This window comes from Kogia breviceps, chromosome 6 (genome assembly GCF_026419965.1).
Source record: "Kogia breviceps isolate mKogBre1 chromosome 6, mKogBre1 haplotype 1, whole genome shotgun sequence".
Lineage (NCBI taxonomy): Eukaryota > Metazoa > Chordata > Mammalia > Artiodactyla > Physeteridae > Kogia > Kogia breviceps.
This window is the reverse complement of record NC_081315.1, coordinates 113,807,691-113,825,803: the sequence shown is the minus strand read 5'-3', so window position 1 is coordinate 113,825,803 and position 18,113 is coordinate 113,807,691. Positions and strand designations below refer to the sequence as shown.

General features: G+C 36.9%; 1 protein-coding gene across 3 annotated transcripts in view; it reads right to left on the bottom strand.

The window, feature by feature from the left end:
* Positions 1-18,113, bottom strand: part of TET2 (tet methylcytosine dioxygenase 2) — a 132,197-nt gene that overhangs the window by 31,783 nt on the left and 82,301 nt on the right. For 2 of the 3 annotated variants that reach the window (XM_059067430.2, XM_059067433.2), the window contains exons 3-4: positions 1,968-5,422; positions 217-307 (exon numbers count right to left, since the gene is read on the bottom strand). In XM_059067430.2, coding sequence (XP_058923413.1) covers positions 217-307; positions 1,968-5,376 — 3,500 coding nt within the window. In that variant the 5' untranslated portion in view covers positions 5,377-5,422. The remainder of the gene's footprint in view (positions 1-216; positions 308-1,967; positions 5,423-18,113) is intronic. The other variant, XR_010841123.1, reaches the window with a different exon arrangement.

The following is an 18,113-nucleotide window of genomic DNA, read 5'->3' as shown; positions in this document are numbered from 1 at the left end:
GCAGCCTATGCCAGCTTGCAGACTATTAGTCCTGTCAAATATTGTGACTCTCTGGTGAATAGCACAGTGTGTAGTGTTGGCAACCCTGGAATAGCTAAGCCTACTAATAATTACTCAATTTACAATTGTTTACTGCTTTGTATGTGAAAGCTGGAAAAATTCTGACATATACAAAAGGATAAACGTTAATCTGCCCTGTGCCTTTGCGTTAATTACCTTTCTTCCATGATTTCTCTAATAGCTGCCACATTAGGACCTGCTCCTAGATGGGTATAAAAAGGACCTTCATCTTTTTCAATAATTTGCTCTGTTGAGATAATAGAAGATTATTATTTTAGACCTCAATTATACTAAATATAAAGGCTACATCCACAAAGCTTATCCCCCACCTGTACATTAAGGGTCCTAAATGTGACTTTAAACATTTTTTTTTCTTTAAAATGAGTAAACTGATGGACTAATCTATTAGAAAATGTGCCAAATAATTAAGTATATGTCCATTCTGCCTGTTGGATAAAAATATATTAAATTGCATTTCAGATATGGGATAAGGAATTATTTTAAATCAAGTAAGTGGAACTAAATAGACAGTGAGGGAATTAGAATATATTATATGTGATACCAACTACAATCCAATTTTTTAAACTGAAGAAAAAGAAATTACAGCTTACTAGAAGCCTGCCTGTTATTTGGATGTTAAAAGATTAAAAATAAAATTTCCTGTCCTATCTCACCCCCAGGATTTTGTTCAGCTTGCTGTCAAGACACCTTTTTCTCCTCTCGTTTCCTCACAATATTCGATCACTGTTTTGAAAATAAGAACATTCAATCCAGACCCATATTGTATGTACTACCGTAGAACAACTTATGATGAGAGAAAATATTGAAGAGAGGGCCAGATAAAAGGAAGAGGCTCTTGTAAACTATCAAAGATGAAAAGTGGGGAAAAGGTTTGTGTGGTAGGAGAAGGGTGTGAAGATGAGTGTAACTTACCCAGTGTTTTCTATGACATGTGTGGCACATTACGCCAGTGAGGCAATGATCTAACCCACGCACAAAGGGGCAGTATGGCTCTTCCCTCCATCCTTCTGTAAAATGTGGAGTGTCCCATTTTAAGAGGAATAACATAAAGTGGGTGGACCATTAGCCACTTTAGTTGAACGCTGGTTTTTACAAATGTCTTCTACTGTATCCAAGCTGAGTAGCTATAATTAAGATCTTCAGATATATATATCTCTGCATCAGTCAGCAAAAAGTTTCCCTATTCCAAAAGACCTATCATGCATCTTGAATTTTAACAAAAAGATGCTTGTTTAAAAAAAAGAAAGGGAAATACCATATTTTCTATCAAAAAGATGAAACTTTTAAAGAGAAAATATCAACTATAAACCACACGATGTTTCAAATGTATACACGGAGAAAGGGCAACTTTATGAATATTCAGAACTTTGGCATTAAAATTTCCCAAGTCACCAAGACAGAAGACGATAATGTCCCCTTATCTACTATAAAAGTTAATCTTGTGAAACTACGAATACATTCAATCTTGAATTAAAAAATATTAAAAGCTCCTACATTAGTTTGTATATGGCAGTTATTTTCTCATTTTAACCAGGTGTTTTTACTGCCTGGCTATCTCTCCAGGAGATGATATACAAAGAGTTAACGAGATCGATTTAGGCTAAAACAGATACCTTTATATTTTAAATGGTTTGAAGGAGGGGACAAATGAGCATGCACCATTTTTTTAATGTTTTTGAAAAATTGAATGTAAGTGAAGTTCTCTCTTGTACAGCACAAGCATCTGTAATTTAAAGACAAGAAATGTAAGCTTCAGGTTTTTATGAGCCTTCACAAATTGCTGCCAGGCTCAAAATTTTTAAAAAGAAAGAAAAATCCCATATCTGAAGATAAATTTGCTAATTCTGGATAAACACCATGTGTCTCAGTACATTTCTGGCACTTACCTACACATCTGCATGATGGGAAATCATACTGAGTCTTGACAGGTGTATCCAATAAATTTTTTATAGGAGTATCTAGTAATTTGGAAGGTGACTCTAAAAAATTATTGAGAACAGAACCAGCTGTTCTTTTGGTTGGTGTCTTTTCTGAGGAAGGCATTGCTTGCTGCTCTAAAGCTGGGGTGTGGCTATCAAGTTCTGCAGCAGTGGTTTGTCTAGTTAAAACTGTAACTGGCCCTGACATTTCAACTTTTACTTGCTTCTGTGATTTTACAGTAAGAGCCTTATGGTCAAATAATGATTTGACCTGAAATTGCTTCAGATGCTGCTCCATGGTCTCAAGGATGCTCCGCTGCTGCATGTTATCACAGCTCGGAGGTGGAATCTCTTGCTTGGGTATCTTTTTCCACATTTTGTTTTCTGGCTGTGCTGACATGAGGCGCATACAGGCGTGGGGCTTGGATCCAGGTTCGACCTTAATTGGCCTTTGCATCTGACTGTGGCAAGACTCGGCTTGGAGTTGTTGTGTTTGCTGCTGTTCTTGCTTCTGCAAAAGGTGCCACCTTAGAGCAGCATGCTTTTGGATGTCCTTCTGGGGCAGGGTCTGAATGTGACTTCCTGCCTGGCTGGGCAAAGGGAACGCATTTGCTTGGTTTTGTATCAGGTACCTTTGCTGAGCGAGCTGTGCAGCTTGTTGACTAGACATATCTTGGTTTCTATTTTTATATCCCTGTAGAACTGAAGCTTGTTGAGGCTTCTGCTCTAGTTGTTGAAAGCACCTGTGAAGAACATCTTGCTTTGGGGTCACATTATTTGGAAAATATTGCATGTGATGCAAGTCTGGGATCTTGTTTCCTGCAAAGAGTTCAGAATTTACAGTCTGTTCTTTATTTTCTGGAACTACGTGTATATTGTTTGAACAAGAAATCTGCACTTTGCTTGCATTTGACTTCAAGATCTGACCATAGGGGGAATTTATACTATTCATATTCTGTACTTGCTCCAGTCCCACTTGGGGATTATGAGTCTGGAACTCACTTGATTTTGAATGTTGATCTTCACCTCGAAAGCATTCTTCTACTTTAATCTGGCTAAAGAATGATCCTTCTCTTTGCTGATCACTGTTGCCTTGGGGATGAGAAAAGGTCTGGGGCATTTGTTCCTTATTCTTCATCTGTAGTTTCTGCTGCTGTTGCTGGTTTTGAGAGAGATGTGAAGTCTGGGATGCTTGTGTTTGTGCTGCCTGCTTATGAGGCTTATGTTGTGAAAGGTGTGAGTTTGAGAATGGGTCAGTCTCGGAAGCCTGCTGATTCAAGTGCCGTTTTAATGTTGGGGGCATGAGTTTCTCCGTTTGGAGATCTGGTCTTTGTTGGAAATGACACCTCAGGGCACAGACTGACTGTCTGTGAGCTTCGGGTGATGGGTCTGTTTTGGAGAAGTGCACCTGGAGTGAGGGTTTTTGGAACTGGAGATGCTGGTCCACTGTACCTTGAGACTGCCCTTGATTCATCTCAGCTTGGTACCTTGGTGGTCTCTGCTCCGGTTGCATTATTTTCTGGGTGTAAGCTTGCCCTGGGAGCCCCCCAGGCATGTTGGAATTTCCAGTGTATTGTTTGGAGGTCATTTGATGGGAGGGGTTGGACTGATACTGAAGAATTGACCGCAGGGTTGCCTCATTACCTTTTAGATGGGGTTCTGCTTGATGATAGTGAGGGGCCTTCAATTCAATCCACCCTGGTTTCAGATAGGGCTGTGTTGGGAGCACAGGGTCTCGTGTCTGTTCCTTGTCTTGACTCTTGAAGATCTCTTGCTCTTTGTGTCCCATCAACTGCTGGCAGTGGTTCTGTGCATCTCCACTGCTACCAAGAATTGGTGGGTTATGTTTGAGATGTTCTGATAGATGTCTTGTTTTCTCAGAACACAATGGAACCATCATTGCCCCTGGAGTCCGTATGTCATTCTTGTTAACACAATAATTCTGAGGCCTTTCTGGAAGCATCGGAGAGGGGTTGGATACTTGTGTAGAGGGAGTAGGACTCTGGGACGGTGGTGCCTCATGTTGACCCTCTATTTTCACCTCCCTTAAAAGAGCTGTGTTACTTTGGTTGGGGTAGTGATGGTGTTCTTTCAAAACTCCATCATTCAGAGTGCTTTTTCCTTCAGAAGGAAGCTGAGGAACCTGCGGAAGAGGAGGAGGGGGAGAAAGAAGCAATTGTGATGGTGGTGGTGTGGTAGTGGCAGAAAAGGAATCCTTAGTGAACACTGAGCTTTGCTTGAAGTAAGCACCATTCATTTCATTTTGCTTTAAATACCGTTCAGAGCTGCCACCAGGAGCCTGCAAATTGCTGCTGGAACCTGAACAGAATTCTTCACCAGATACTAGCTTTGTGGTTCCTTGGATGTTACTGTTTTCTGCCAGAGATGGGCATATCTCAAAAAGTGACTTTCGTTGTTCTGGTTTCTGAAAGGGACAGGTCCCTAGCATTGCAGCTGGTTTACTGGCACTATCAGCATCACAGGCCTCAGTCACCACTGCAGCTGGCTCTGGAGGCAGCTCAGAGTTCGAGGTCTGTGGGAAATTGATCTGCCCTGAGGTATGCGATGGGTGAGTGATCTCACAGGACAACTCATTAGTAGCCTGACTGTTAATGGCATGTATGTGAGATGTGGTTTTCTGCACCGCAATGGAAACACAATCTGGATAATATTGAGACAGTGTTTTTTCCAGGAGTTCACCATGTGTGTTTTCCATGGAAGAGGCAGAAACTGTAGCACCATTAGGCATTAGCACTGCCTTATTTTTAAGAAGTAATACAATGTTCTTGTCGTGGTAGTTAGCATTTTTCCCCTCCTGTTGGTTCAGAATCTGAAGCTCTGGATTTTCAGATCCACTGCAGTTATGTGATGAAAAACCGGTGAAATCTTTAACTTCATTTTCTTGGGCTGCAGAGCTAACAGATTCTCTCTTATCACTCACATTGGAGACATTTGGTTGACTGCTGCCTTTGCCTGGATTTTTTTCTTGGCTTTCCCCGAAGTTCTTCCGTTCTCCATTGGCCTTTTGGTCTTGTTTCAGTTTCTTGTTCTGATGGAGCCCAGAGAGAGAAGGTTCACTAACTGTGCGTTTTATCCCTCCATTTTGCAAACATCTGGAATACCCTATACTTTCTTGTATAAAGTCCGGACTCACGCGACTATTCTGGCTTCCTTTCATGTGGGGTATTCCATAATAACTCTTGAAAGACTGCCATTTGGTGTCTCCATTTACTTCTGGATAAGGTCTCTTGGTTAATGGGCTTCCATTCTGGAGCTTTATAGCCAGAGGTTCTGTCTGGCAAATGGGAGAAGAAGATGGTATCAGGAATGGACTCAGTCTGTTGCCCTCAACATGGTTCCTTCTATCCTGTTCCATCAGGCTTGCTTCGGGGCCATCCACAAGGCTGCCCTCTGAATGAATTCTAAAGCGTATGGAAACAAAAATTAAAGTACATTAATATATATCTAACACTAACAGTACACCTTAGAGAAGAATCGTGGCACTAATAATACTGGAATTCCTAGACATAGCAAACTGTGATACTCATTTTCATGTCCCGGAGTGACAGCCAAGAGCTACTCAGGAAATGATTATTCTCGTCTTACCAGCAACTCTGAAATATTGATGGTCACAGTAAACAAAGATCAAAATCACCAGCTAATGTGGGAAGTTCATACTGTATTAGTAAATAGTATCAACTTCCTTCCCAAATAATTTTTTTGTCAAAGTGCTAAAAACAATAGAGAAAGACGACCTCCTTTCTTTCTTCTCTAGCACCTTACATATCCAATCATCTGCTAAGTTCTATCAATTCCATTTCCTATGTATTCCTTGAATTATCTTCACTGCCACTTGGTAGCCAGATCTACATTATCTGGCTTTATTATCTACTGTAATAGCTTTTTAAAGATTTCTCCTGAGCCCAGCCTGTCCTCTCCCCAGTCCTTCAAGGATCCTTCAAACTGTTATCAAAGGGAATGTTCTAAAAGGCAAATCTGATGTCATACCCTTCTTAACACACTTTATTGACTCCATATTGCCTGCATTAGTAGTTCTCAAACTCTTTACCCAAATACACCTGGAAGATAAGGCACAGTCTCTGCAGTGTTGACATTCCAGGGGAGGGGGTAGGGGTGAAAGTGTAGTTTATAAAATGCCTTTTCTAAGTGATTCTATATTTTCCTCTACAAGATCTGGCTGCCTACTTCTTTTGAGAATTCCTGCCTAATATAAATGGTTTTTCATATGCAGGTTTCTATTTTTCTGTCCTCCTACTTCCTCCCACAGATTATACTCCAACTATAACAGCAGCTTATAAATACCCAAACATTGTAAGCTGTTTCAGACCTCCATGCTGCTGTTTTATCTGCCTAGAATGCCTTCTTAGTCCTCTTATTGTGCCCTGTGACTCCTGTGTCTGGCTACAACTGTCTCAGATCACCTCCCCTAGAATTTTTTCCTTGATTTTCCAAAAGAATTACTCACTCCCAGTTTTATTCTGCTTTTTGATCTTGTATATAGTCTACTGCTGAACGTATCACATTCAACTGTATTTTGTTTACTCTCTCTTACTGGACTGTGAATTCCTTAAAAATATCCTACTCTGTTTATTTTTGTGCTTAGAGTGAGCATCCAATCAGTTTCACTAGATTGATATAAATTTGCTCATCTTGTGATCATTTCTTTATTCAGTCATTCATTCAAACATTTTTGAGATCAGTACTGATGGAGATTTCAAAGTCCAAATGATAGGGAAAGCAGGGAGAAATGGGCACTAAAAAAGCAAAAATAATCCATTATATAAAGTGAATGCTGCCCCATTCATTATAGAGTCATGCTTTATTTTCCCACAGTTTTTCTCATTAAATTTATTTTAAGGCTATAAGTAGAAAAAAAATCAAGACTATTTTCCCTTTGGGCTATAAAAAAGCTCTATTAAAATAGCCATTGCTTACTAACCAAGACAAATGAAACAGAGGAAGAAACAAACACTGGGAAGCAACACTAAAGTTATCATTTGCAGAGAATAAGATTGTATACTGGCCAACTAAGAGAATCAACTGAAAAACAGTAAAGTAGCTAGAAAAAAAATCAACAGCCTTGGTACCTAAAAGCAACAACCAGTCAGAAGCTATGGTGGAATAAAAAACTGTAATAGAAAAAAAATTTTTTAAATACTAAGAATAAACTTAAAAAGAAATGTGAAAGACCTATCTGAATAAAATGTTAAAACAATACTGAGGGATACACAAAAACAAAACAAGTAGAAAGATATAATATGTTCTTGTATAGTTGTCAAATTAACCTATTCATTTAATGTATTTTCATAAAAATACTAAAAGAATGGGCTGAGTTATTAAGAAGCTGACTCTAAAGTTCATGTGGAAAAATAAACTGGATAACCAGGAATAATCTGAAAGAGAATCGTAATGGGGCTTGGGCAGGGCAGGAGCCAAATGGAAAGATATTAAAAAGCAACAAAAGCTCTACTGTACTTAAAACAGCTTGTACTTGCACATAAATAGATAATAGAGTGTTTATAAGACCAATGGAATAGAATAGAATGTCCAGAAATAGATTCAAACACACAGAGAAATATAAGTATGAGGTAATGATAGCATTTCAAATAAATATATTAGAACAATGGAATAGTTTTCTGAAAAAATGATAGTTGGATCGGTCCCTTACATCTTATACCAAAATGTATTCTAGATGGATTTAAATTCTGAATATGGAAAACAAAACCCTAAAGAAATTAAAAACAGCCTGAGAAAACTTAAAAAAAAATAATCTAATGACTGGACAAGTTCTTTGTGACACAAAATCTAGAAGCCATAAAAGACGAGGAAGTTCAATAAAATTTGTGCATGTAAAAATAAACCCATAGCAAAGTTAAAAGTTATATAATACTTCATATATAGGACTCATACAAATTGACAGGGAAAAGACCAACCATCTAACAGGAAAAATGAGCAAAGGACATGGACAGTTCACAGAAAATGAAATGCAAGTGGCTGTTAAATATTTTTAAAATGTCCATCAGAACTTATAAAAAGAAATGCAAATTAAGACTGCAACAAGATACAGTTTTTTTTTCAAATTGGCAATGAACAAAAACTTTAATAATACACTACGTTGGCAAGCATATGGGGAAACAGACATGCTGTCGCATGGTTCTCAGGAGCCAAAACTAATACAAATACCATACAGGAGGATTTAGCAATATCTACAGAATTTCATAGAAACTTCCTTTGATCCTTCAGTTTTAAACTCTCATCTAACAAATATGCACATATTTGTTAAACCTAGTATGCACAGTGTTTTGCACTAGCAAAGTTTGGAAACAACCTATATTTTCAGATGAAGTATTTCCAAGTAATTAAATGAAATAAAGAAAGCTGCAGAACAGTATGTATAAGAATGCCACAACCTGTACCTTTACAAAAATAAAAATAAAATCAGCTCTGGGAGAATATACAACAAACTGGTTATAATACTTTGCCTCAAGGAAAAGGAATGGAGAGGCTGGAGAATAGCACTGAGAGGGAGATTGTTTTTAACTGTGTCATTTTGGAACTTTTAGGCATGTATAATTAATAAATAAAACTTAAATCAAAAGGTCATAATTCCTAATGACAAATAAAAATAACAGAACAAAGTGATATCTTTATTTCTGCTAGACCTACTTCCTTTCAAATGTTAAGAGATGGGCTAGATGTGCATAGTCACTAGTCACAAATGGCCATTGAGCCTTTGAAATGTGGTTAGTCCCAATTGAGATGTTCTGTAAGTATATATACACACTGGATTTCAAAGACCTTAGTGTGGACCAAAAAAAACATAAAATAACTCAATTTAAAAAAATATTTATTACATGCTGAAACAATGCTATGTTGGATATAATAAGTTAAAAATATATCATTAAATTTCATGTGTTTCTTTTTACTTGTTTTAATGTGAGTACTGGAAAATTTTAAATGTGGTATGTGACTTATGTTGTATTCCTATTGGGTAGCTCTGAGCTAAACTAATAATCTTAATTATAAATAACCTTTCATAAAAAAAACCCTTTAGTTTCCAGAATCATGAAAATTGATTTGTAGTCTTTGATGTAAGGAGCTTCTCCAAAACCAGGGGCATTACCACTTTTCAAAAATTAAGAAGCATAGGAGAGCAGCCAAGATGGTGAAATAGAATGACCCTAACATCACCTCCTCTTAAGAGCACACCAAAATCACAACAATCTGCAGAAAAACCATCCTTGAAAAAGACTGAACCCTACCAGAAAAGATCCTCTACAGCTAAAGACATAAAGACGGAGCCACAAAGAGACTGGTAGGAGAGGTGAACTCCCAATGTAATCAAATCCCATACCTCCCCAAGGTGAATGACCCACAAACTGGAGAATAATTATATTACAGAGGTTCTCCCACAGGAGTGAGAGTTCTGAGCCCCACACCCTGGGGGTCCAGCATGGGGAAGAGGAGCCCCCCAGAGCATTTGGTTTTGAAGGCCAGCAGGGCTTGATTGCAGGAGCTCCCCAGGATTGGGGGAAATAGAGGCTTCACTCTTAAAGGGTGCACACAAAATCTCATGTGCACAGGGACCCAGGGCAAAAGCAGCAGTTTGATAGGAGCCTGGGACAGACCTATCTGCTGGTCTTGGAGGGACTCCTGCGGACTGGTGGTGTATAGAGAGCGGGGAATTCATCTGCAGGAGCTCTCCCAGAGACTGACATTTTGGCACCAAGACCCTGACCCCACTCAATAGCCTGCAGGCTCCAGTGCTGGGACGCCTCAGGCCAAACAACTAACTGATGCAACAAGGGTTTAATTTCCAAAATGTACAAACAGCTCATATAGCTTAATAAAAAACAAAACAAAACAAAACAAAAAAACCCCCAAGCAACCCAATAAAAAAATGGGCAGAAGACCTAAATAGACATTTCTCCAAAGAGGATATACAAATGGTCAATAAGTACATGAAAAAATCCTCAACATCACTAATCATTAGAGAAATGCAATCAAAACTACAATGAAGTTTCACCTCACACAGGTCAGAATGGCCATCATCATAAAGTCTACAAATAATAAATGCTAGAGGGGGTGTGGAGAAAAGGGAACCCTCCTACACTGTTGGTGGGAATGTAAACTGGTATAGCCACTATGGAGAACAGTATGGAGGTTCCTTAAAAAACTAAAAATAGAACTACCATATGACCCAGTAATCCCACTATTGGACATATACCCTGAGAAAACCATAATTCCAAAAGAGTCATGTACCACAATGTTCATTGCAGCTCTATTTACAATAGCCAAGACATGGAAGCAACCTAAATGTCTGTTGACAGATGAATGGATAAAGAAGATGTGGTACATATATACAATGGAATACTACTCAGGCATTAAAAAAGAATGAAATAATGTCAGCAACATGGATGGGACCTAGAGATTATCGTATGCTAAGTGAAGCAAGTCAGACAGAGAAAGACAAATATCATATGGTGTTACTTATATGTGGAATCTTAAAAAATGATACAAATGAACTTATTTACAAAACAGAAATAGGCTCACAAACTTATGGCTACCAAAGGGAATAGCAGGGGGGTAGAGGTAGAAGGGTTGGGTAGGGAAGATTGGTATGTACACACTACTATATATAAAATAGGTAAACAAGGACCTAACGTATAGTTCAAGGAACTAGACTCACTATCCTAGAATAACCTATAGTGGAAAAGCATATGAAAAAGAATATATATATGTGTGTATGTGTGTATAACTTAATCACTCTGCTGTACACTTGACACTAACACAACACTGTAAAATAACTATACTTCAATTTAAAAAATTAAGTAAGAATCATAGACATAAGCTTAGATAATTCTTTATAGACTAGGTCAATTAGCTTTCTAAACACTACAGCAAAAAATGCTTCCCTTTAGCAACCGTAAAATTGATTTACACATATACCAAACAAAATGTATTTACATGTACATTATGTTGTTACATATTATATAAAACTTGTAGTCTCTGTATACAATATATATTGTCCTACTTAATTTTTTAGATAAAAATATTTATATATAAAGTATTTAACACATTACTCTCTATTACAATCCATACCACATAATTTGGACATTCTTCAAAATGTCAAGGGCAGAATTACAATGGATGGAGTTTGCAAGTCTTTTATGAGCATAATAGCTTCTAAGAAGAATGAAGGTGACTTAAATATTTTTCAATATGGAGTTTTAAACACAATAGCCATTTTTAAACACTAATTCTATTATTAGAACTCTTCTGTCCATGACAGCAATTCCTTTACTGAATACAACCATCAGATGTAAAAAGTTTAATGGTTAACTTTTTCAGGGAGGACAGGAAAATTGTATATTATCTTTCCATTTTTGGATGAGGATAACTTGTTATTTGAGGATTATTTGTTATTGGTCTATGAATCTAATTCAGAATATTTAAACGAATAAAGTGCCATTTTAGAGGGAGAAAAAAGACGTATTTTCTTTGACTTCAGTATGGCCAAACCACACTTTTTGTGTACACACCCCAGACTATTACACAATCTAGTAACCTTCTTGAAAGAGCACTCTTATAATCACTTAGTGCTTTTATACTGATATTGGAAGCATTATTTATTTTTAATGAAAAAAGAAAGAAATGAGACCTGTTCATTTTGATCACTGTAGAAATACTGAAAAAGCTTTCATGCTATAATTTTTGCAGTGTATATAAATATACAAAGTTTTTTCAAGCTTACCAAAGTCAATAATTTATATATAAGACCAAAAAATCTTTAAAATTAAAAATAATAATTAATAATAATTAATAAAAAAATAATTTTTAATAGATACCTACCTGCTAATCTGTGAAAATAGAGTCAACAGGTTAGTTTTACAAATTGAGGGGAATAGGGAAACTTTTTCCATAGTTTAACTAAGTTTCTTTTTTTTGAATGAATGAATATAAATTTTTGCTATAGAGATATTTTTGTGTGGCATTCCTTTTGCTCCTCAGAGACTAAGAACAGAAATAGAGTTTTTATTCATTCATATCTGCTCTTTTACATGACTGATATCAGAAATATTTTGAATTCTCGTAATTGATTTGAGATTCAAATGAAATATCCTTCATTTTTTCCTACACTAGAGAACATATAATTAATATGATGTATAGTACTAATCAGGATACTATTCCATTGTGAAACTGAATGTTCAGTTTTTTTTTAAATTGGAGTATAATTACTTTAGAACGTTGTGTTAGTTTCTGCAGTACCACAAAGTGATTCAGCTGTATGTATACATATATCCCCTCCCTCCTGGACCTCCCTCCCCCACTTCCCATCCATCTAGGTTATCACAGAGCACTGAGCTGAGCTCCCTGTGCATACAGCAGGTTCCCACTAGCTACCTATTTTACATATGGTAGGGTACGTTAATCCTAATCTCCCAATTCATCCTACCCTCCCCTTCCCCACCATGTCCACATGTCAGTTCTCTATGTCTGCGTCTCTATTCCTGCCTTGCAAACAGGTTCATCTGTAGCATTTTTCTAGATTCCACATATATGCACTGATGTATGATATTTGTTTTTCTCTTTCTGACTTACTTCACTCTGCATGACAGACTCTGGGTCCACCCACATCTCTACAAATGACCCTATTTCCTTCCTTTTTATGGCTGAGTAATATTGCATTGTATATATGTACCATACCTTCTTTATCCATTCATCTGTCGTTGGACATTTAGGTTGTTTTCAACCTGGCTACTGTAAATAGTGCTGCAATGAACATTGTGGTACATGTGTCATTTTGAATTACCGTCTTCTCAGGGTGTATGCCCAGGAGTGGGATTGCTGGGTCATATGGTAATTCTATTTTTAGTGTTTTAAGGAAACTCCATACTGTTAACAGTATTCAAATGTTTTTAAAGTAATGCCAGCTCTTGGAGGTTTGTATATGGTAATTTATACCAAATGAAATTGTAATATAGTTAATGCCAAATAAATTTATACCTATAAAAATCAGGAGAGAGAATTTTCATTTTAGAACAAGACTCAATTTTTACAATAGGGACAGTGACTCACCTACAAGGACATTGGCCAATCAAAACTAAGGCACTAATATTTTCTTAAAACTGTTATGAAGTTTATATGCGAGGGCATAGGCAGAAGAGCCTTTGGTAAACCTGGAAAGGATGATTGGTTAAGCTTACCCAGTGATGTTTTTCATGGTGTCCACACTTGATGTTATAGCATTTAGTTACAGTTTTAAAATGAACAGCGAGCTTTCAACATATTCCTTAAGAGATGTTCTTACAGATGATGGCTGATTTCAAGCTATCAACCACCAGCTCACAAAATACCTGAAAACTTCACAATCTGCTCTTGCAAACTGTTAAGAGCTGGTTCTAGGTACGCTACTGTTAGGGCTACCAAAATGTTAACAAACCATATTTCTTTCTTTTCTTCTTTTTTGGAAATAGAATGAAAGTTCCCCAGGAACAAATACATGCCATATTATTTGGGTAGTCTTCCTTGTTTCCAGAATAGTAGTGGACAAAGTGCTCTTGCCCATAGAATTACTGAACAGCATTTTAAACGTTTGGGAGGCTAAGAAATTTTAAAATTACTTATTCAAAATGAGTGATAAATGTGAAGTTCATGGTTGTAACAATGTACAAAACATTTCAGAGCATAAGAAAGAATCTAGTTTTACTCTCTCATTTTACAGATGTAAAAAGTGAGCAATTTGCTCAAGTTAGGCATCAAAATAATTGCTCCCACAGGGTCTAGACTGGCAGCTTCATAGAAGCTCTTCCTGCCACATAATATTAAGAAAAATGCATAATTCAAGGAGTAGGTTTTATTTTGTTAATAAATTCACACTTTGCTAACATTCTAGTTTTTTTCAGGCTTAGGATAAAAAAATATTCTTTTTACATATACGTAGGACTGTAATTATTAGCATGATTAAAGGCATTGTGCATGTATTTCATCAAGGTATTGTTTCTTTGTGTGAAATGGAATAGAACAAAAAAGAAGATGTAAACATTTAGTACATAGAATTTGAAGTTGCCACAGTTATTTTGATCCCTTCTTTGCTTTCTAATTAACTTGATTACCTTTTTTTTTTTTTTTTTTTTTTTGTGGTACGCGGGCCTCTCACTGCTGTGGCCTCTCCCTTTGAGGAGCACAGGCTCCGGACGAGCAGGCTCAGCGGCCATGGCTCACGGGCCCAGCCGCTCCGCGGCATGTGGGATCCTCCCGGACCGGGGCACGAACCCGTGTCCCCTGCATCGGCAGGCGGATTCTCAACCACTGCGCCACCAGGGAAGCCCAATTACCTTGATTACCTTTTTAATTGACGCTGGGATGCTGATGATTTTTCTCTATAATATCCGAGTACAATTTATAAATTTTCCCTAGTAATGTCATTGAGAGAACTGGAGCTCAACTTGCATTAGTTCATTTGTGTATTCAGTCTACTAGCATCAGTTGAATCCCCACTCGGTGCAAGTGCTTTGGGGTGGAGCAAAGACAAAGAGCACAGGTTCTGCACTGCCCCGGACTGTGGTTACGGTGACATGCTGTGACTGTTCAAGTGCCACAGGAGTACAGGAGAGGGGAAAAGCACTTCCAGCTGACAGGGTCTGCATGACATCAACCCAAATTTCTCTCATGAAATTTAACTTCATTTCCCTCTTACCATAATGAGAGAAATACATGTTTCACTAAGTTTTAAAAGAATGACAATGAGTGTTCGCCAAACATATCTATCAACATCAGTGAGGCAGAAGAACTAGTGTTCTAAGTAGAATGCCTATATATCAGTAGTTACCAGGTACAGAGGAGACTATGTAAAAAACTCAATGCATTTTTAAAAAAACTAATAATGTTCAATAAATGACTTATGGAAACTTTTCTGGCTATTGAATCCTTAATTTAGGAAAAGACATGGCATATATTCATCTGCTTTAACTGCTCTGTTATCTTCCCTAGTCAAAATGTAGTAAGTAACTCATTACTTAAATTGTATACACACACACATACATGCACAGTTGTTGATTATGTGGTAAAGCATGAAGTTTCTTTATAGGTTTACCAAAAAGGCTTAAACTTAAAGAATGTGACTTAAACTTTAAGAATGGACTAAATATAACACTCAAATTCTAAAACCAGCTTTGGCATTTTGTCAAAGCCTAAAGAGGCAGTTTTAGAAATTATTTACCTAAATGACAGATGTTAATTAAATCACAGTTCAAAATGTCATAATTTAGATCTTACTAGTCATATTATTTATGTTTCTCCCTTTATTCTAACAGTGTAATATACCCCATGAAGTATGGCCTTCTAAGGAACCAAAAAGAGTAGCCTTGTCTGCTATAAATACCACCATTTTTTTTTTTTCTGGAAATTCTGAAGGTCAAATTATAACCAGGTAATAGAAATGTGCAAGAATATGTTATGGTCCCTCTATGATTTCAGCTAATGCTCCAGAATAATTTTTCATAAGCTATTAGGGAGAGGGAGAGAAAGAAATATATTGAGATAGAGCTTGAGAACTTTAAGTAAAAATGCCAAGTATGTCAACCTGCATCCTCAGTGTCAGAGGTACACGTTTATGAAGTCTGTTTATCTCAGTTGGAAAATACTAGCCTTTTGACTAGTAGCTAACATTTTGGTTTCCTAAGAACAAAACAGGTTTTAGACAGAGCAGTTTTCCTTTGGTATTTGATTTTGTTCCTTCTCCTGCCTCTCTGACAATAATTTATTATGAATTCAAGTCACATCGACAGCATCTGTGAAACAATTACTGCATCTAGGACTGACTCTGCAGTCTAATCCATCATAATTATGACAGGCCTCTTTGAAGATGCTATGATGCATGACTTAAAAATAGCACATTAGTGTGCAAATGGATCAGCATCTCATTTCACCAATATGCATTTAGGGTTATAATTTAGCTCAACACCATTTGACTCCTTTTGAATCACTTGAGAATGGTGGCTGCATCGCTCACCACATGAAGCTGTAGATGATGCTCAAAATTTGTGAAGAGGGCTTTTACTTTTTGGTTTATTGATTTTGTTGGTGGTACAGTAAGAGAAAAAAAATACACATCATTTAAATCTCATGTCAGCTTTTTCCAAGGAGACAAGAGTCAATTTATAGATCTGTATAGCTGCCATAAGGCAATAATTTTTTTATAAAAAATCTCTGACTTCATGTTCTAATATTGAAAGTATATAAAATACTCTGCCATCATCAGATCAGTCCCGTTTACTGATACATGCACACTGTTGGGGATAAATTCTTAAGACTAGTTACTTGCGAGGACTATATCTACTAAAGTCTCAACATCAACCTTAGGAGATTACTATATATGTCTCTATCACCTCCATGACAGGCTTTGCCCCTATTGTAATTCTGGTGTTAGGAATTAATTAATTCCTGACATGGAAAACATTGAGTAAAGATGATATATTTGACTACATTTCCTGCGTAGATGGCACTATTTTCCAAAACTATTATAGATTCTTCCTACCAAAATGGGAGCTAATTTGTGTCAACTACACATTTATTTCAAGACATGTGTAGGACAATGGGCCTGTTTTGTCTATTGAATGTCCCTGTGGGTAGTGCTCTAAAATCCCGACAAATTTCAATACTTATCTTCTGCATCTGTCAAATTCCCTCCACTTAGTTTGACTTTCTTTCTTAATATATAATATTAGTGGGCTTCCCTGGTGGCGCAGTGGTTGAGAATCCGCCTGCCGATGCAGGAGACACGGGTTCGTGCCCTGGTCCGGGAAGATCCCACATGCCGCGGAGCAACTAAGCCCGTGAGCCATGGCCGCTAGGCCTGCGCGTCCGGAGCCTGTGCTCCGCAACGGGAGAGGCCACAACAGTGAGAGGCCCGCATACCGCAAAAAAAAAAAAAAAAAAAAAAAAAAAAAAAAAAAAAATATATATAATATTAGTATGGTTAAGTCCCACTCTGGAAGTAAGCAAAGTGTTTTTTATAGGGCATAACTTATGAAGTTAAAAATTATTTAATTTAATATTAACATTAGTTTAATATTAGAGCTAAAATTTTTAAGGAAAACAATCTATCCAAAACATATTTTCAACAGCTAACTTTATGTATCCAAACTACATGTTAAGCATGGAACATAATGCATTATGTATGCATTAAATATGGAGAATATAAGGTGAATTAATTTTTTACTGCAAAACTGACTTTTCTATTTCTCATCTTGTAAGAGCTTTCAATATTATTAAGAAATCTCAAGATGTACTTATCTTGGAAGAAAAAAAGACCAGTGAACACACAAGCATGTCAAAATCTCAAAGAAATTCCTGTATTTCTAGAAGTGCATTAATAAGTAGCTACACACACGACAAGCACTTGCTTTGCTCCTGCTGTGTGTTACACATGGTTATAGGAGAGACCTTGTCTGGTTTTTCATAATCCTCAGTAGAAACTATATAATTCCAATGTTTGAAGTTTTAAAATGTTTCTTATCTTAAAATAACATTATAGACACAATTTAATAACATCTAGATTATTTAAGGGAGGAAAGTCAGGAGAAATGTCACTGAAGATTAGAGAAGAGGCGTACAGACAGAAGTCTGCATGTAAGATATGGACAACTGACAGTTTAGAAGTAAATCTGCTTACAGTTTGCAACTCTAGTCAACTAGTTTCCCAACTGGTAAGATGGGCATGCTCTTTTGTCAGTTTTCAATTATCCACGTATCTGTTAATCCTGGGATTGTTTCTCTAACTGGGCTTATTCCTGGTCTCTAACTCTCACCAAACTAATATGTGCTGAGGGAAAAGATCATCAAACATAATTATAAATATCATTTGTCACAAGCATTATTTGTTTCTCATAAATTATAAAAGTTATTCACATTTTTCAGTTTCAGTCCACTCATAATTAGAATGGTTAATTGTGAGCTGGTTATTCTTACTAGGACACTGGTGTACTCTTATTAGAATACACTCTGTACAAATGCTTGACATTTTCAATTTAAAAAATGTATTACAGAAACTGTAGTTGTGTTTGATCCTGCTGATATCCTATCTGAGAA